General features: G+C 47.5%; 1 protein-coding gene across 2 annotated transcripts in view; it reads right to left on the reverse strand.

Annotated features, from left to right (window-relative positions):
• Positions 1-251: 251 nt before the first annotated feature.
• Positions 252-1,452, reverse strand: part of RPL27 (ribosomal protein L27) — a 4,678-nt gene continuing 3,477 nt past the window's right edge. Inside the window, exons 4-5 of one of the 2 annotated variants that reach the window (XM_011929665.1) lie at positions 423-533; positions 252-334 (exon numbers count right to left, since the gene is read on the reverse strand). In XM_011929665.1, the coding sequence (XP_011785055.1) occupies positions 286-334; positions 423-533 (160 nt within the window). In that variant the 3' untranslated portion in view covers positions 252-285. The remainder of the gene's footprint in view (positions 335-422; positions 534-1,452) is intronic. The other variant, XM_011929664.1, reaches the window with a different exon arrangement.

The following is a 1,452-nucleotide window of genomic DNA, read 5'->3' on the forward strand; positions in this document are numbered from 1 at the left end:
GCCAGGATGGTCTCCATCTCCTGACCTCGTGATCCGCCCGTCTCGGCCTCCCAAAGTGCTGGGATTACAGGCTTGAGCCACCGCGCCCGGCCAGTCTCGAATCTCTTGACCTCCTGATCCGCCTGCCTCAGCCTCACACTGGGATTACAGGTGTGAGCCACTGTGCCCAGCCCACTCAGCGTTTCCTATTCAATAATGTTCTCCTTTTCACAGTCTGGTAATACAAACAGCATGCAGACACAGGCTTTCTTTCCTTTTTAATTTTTAATGACCAAAACAAAGCATCTAAAACCGCAGCTTCTGGAAGAACCACTTGTTCTTGCCTGTCTTGTATCTAGAAGGGAGAAAAAGAGAACATCAGTGAGGAGAGGAATGGAAATAGTGAAACCATACTCCACCATTCACTACCAAAGCCTACTTACCTCTCTTCAAACTTGACCTTGGCCTCTCGTCGGGCCTTGCGTTTAAGAGCAGGATCTCTGAAGACATCCTTATTGACGACAGTTTTGTCCAAGGGGATATCCACAGAGTACCTGGGGACAAAGGTGGAGAGGCAGGATTAGCCCATATACTACCAGGAGCCCCTACACAGCCTAAATCTTTGTGGGACACTAGGGAATCAGGGTCTGACTCCTTAGAAGCAAACATCAAGTCACATCCTGATGACATTACCTGGAAATCCACACTTTTAACATTTATTGGATTCAAGCCAATAAAATGTAAAATATAATGTTTCATTCTCAATTTCCCACTACTACTTTACTTTTATAGTTAAGAATCATCAAATTAGGCCTTATTGTTTTATTTTTTATTTTATTTTATTTTTTTTTGAGACGGAGTCTCGCTGTTGCCCAGGCTGGAGTGCAGTAGTGCGATCGCAGCTCATTGCAAGCTCCACCTCCTGGGTTCACGCCATTCTCCTGCCTCAGCCTCCCAAGTAGCTGGGACTACAGGCGCACGCCACCACGCCCGACTAATTTTTTGTATTTTTAGTAGAGATGAGAGTGTCACCGTGTTAGCCAGGACGGTCTCATCTCCTGACCTCGTGATCCGCCTGCCTCAGCCTTCCAAAGGGCTGGGATTACAGCGGTGATCCACCGCGCCCAGCCAAATTAGGCCTTCTTGACTTTCATCAAGACAGTCGGCTAACTTTCTATTTGAAACCATTCCTTATTGTTCAAGTTCTGCCAATGCAGTCAGTCTCATGACAGCACAAAAACTAGCTGCCTCAACTCCACCACATCCCAGAACTCGAGAAACAGCTCTCTCTGCCCTTTTATTATTATTTTTATTTTTTGAGATGGAGTGAGCTCTGTCACCCAGGCTGGAGTGCAGTGGTGCAATCTTGGCTCATTGTAGCCTCCACCTCCCAAGCTCGAGTGATTCTCCCACCTCAGCCTCCGGAATAGCTGGGATTCCAGGTGCCAGCCACCACGCCCAGCTAATTGTTGT

This window comes from Colobus angolensis, unplaced genomic scaffold, assembly GCF_000951035.1.
Source record: "Colobus angolensis palliatus isolate OR3802 unplaced genomic scaffold, Cang.pa_1.0 Scaffold83, whole genome shotgun sequence".
Taxonomy (NCBI): domain Eukaryota; kingdom Metazoa; phylum Chordata; class Mammalia; order Primates; family Cercopithecidae; genus Colobus; species Colobus angolensis.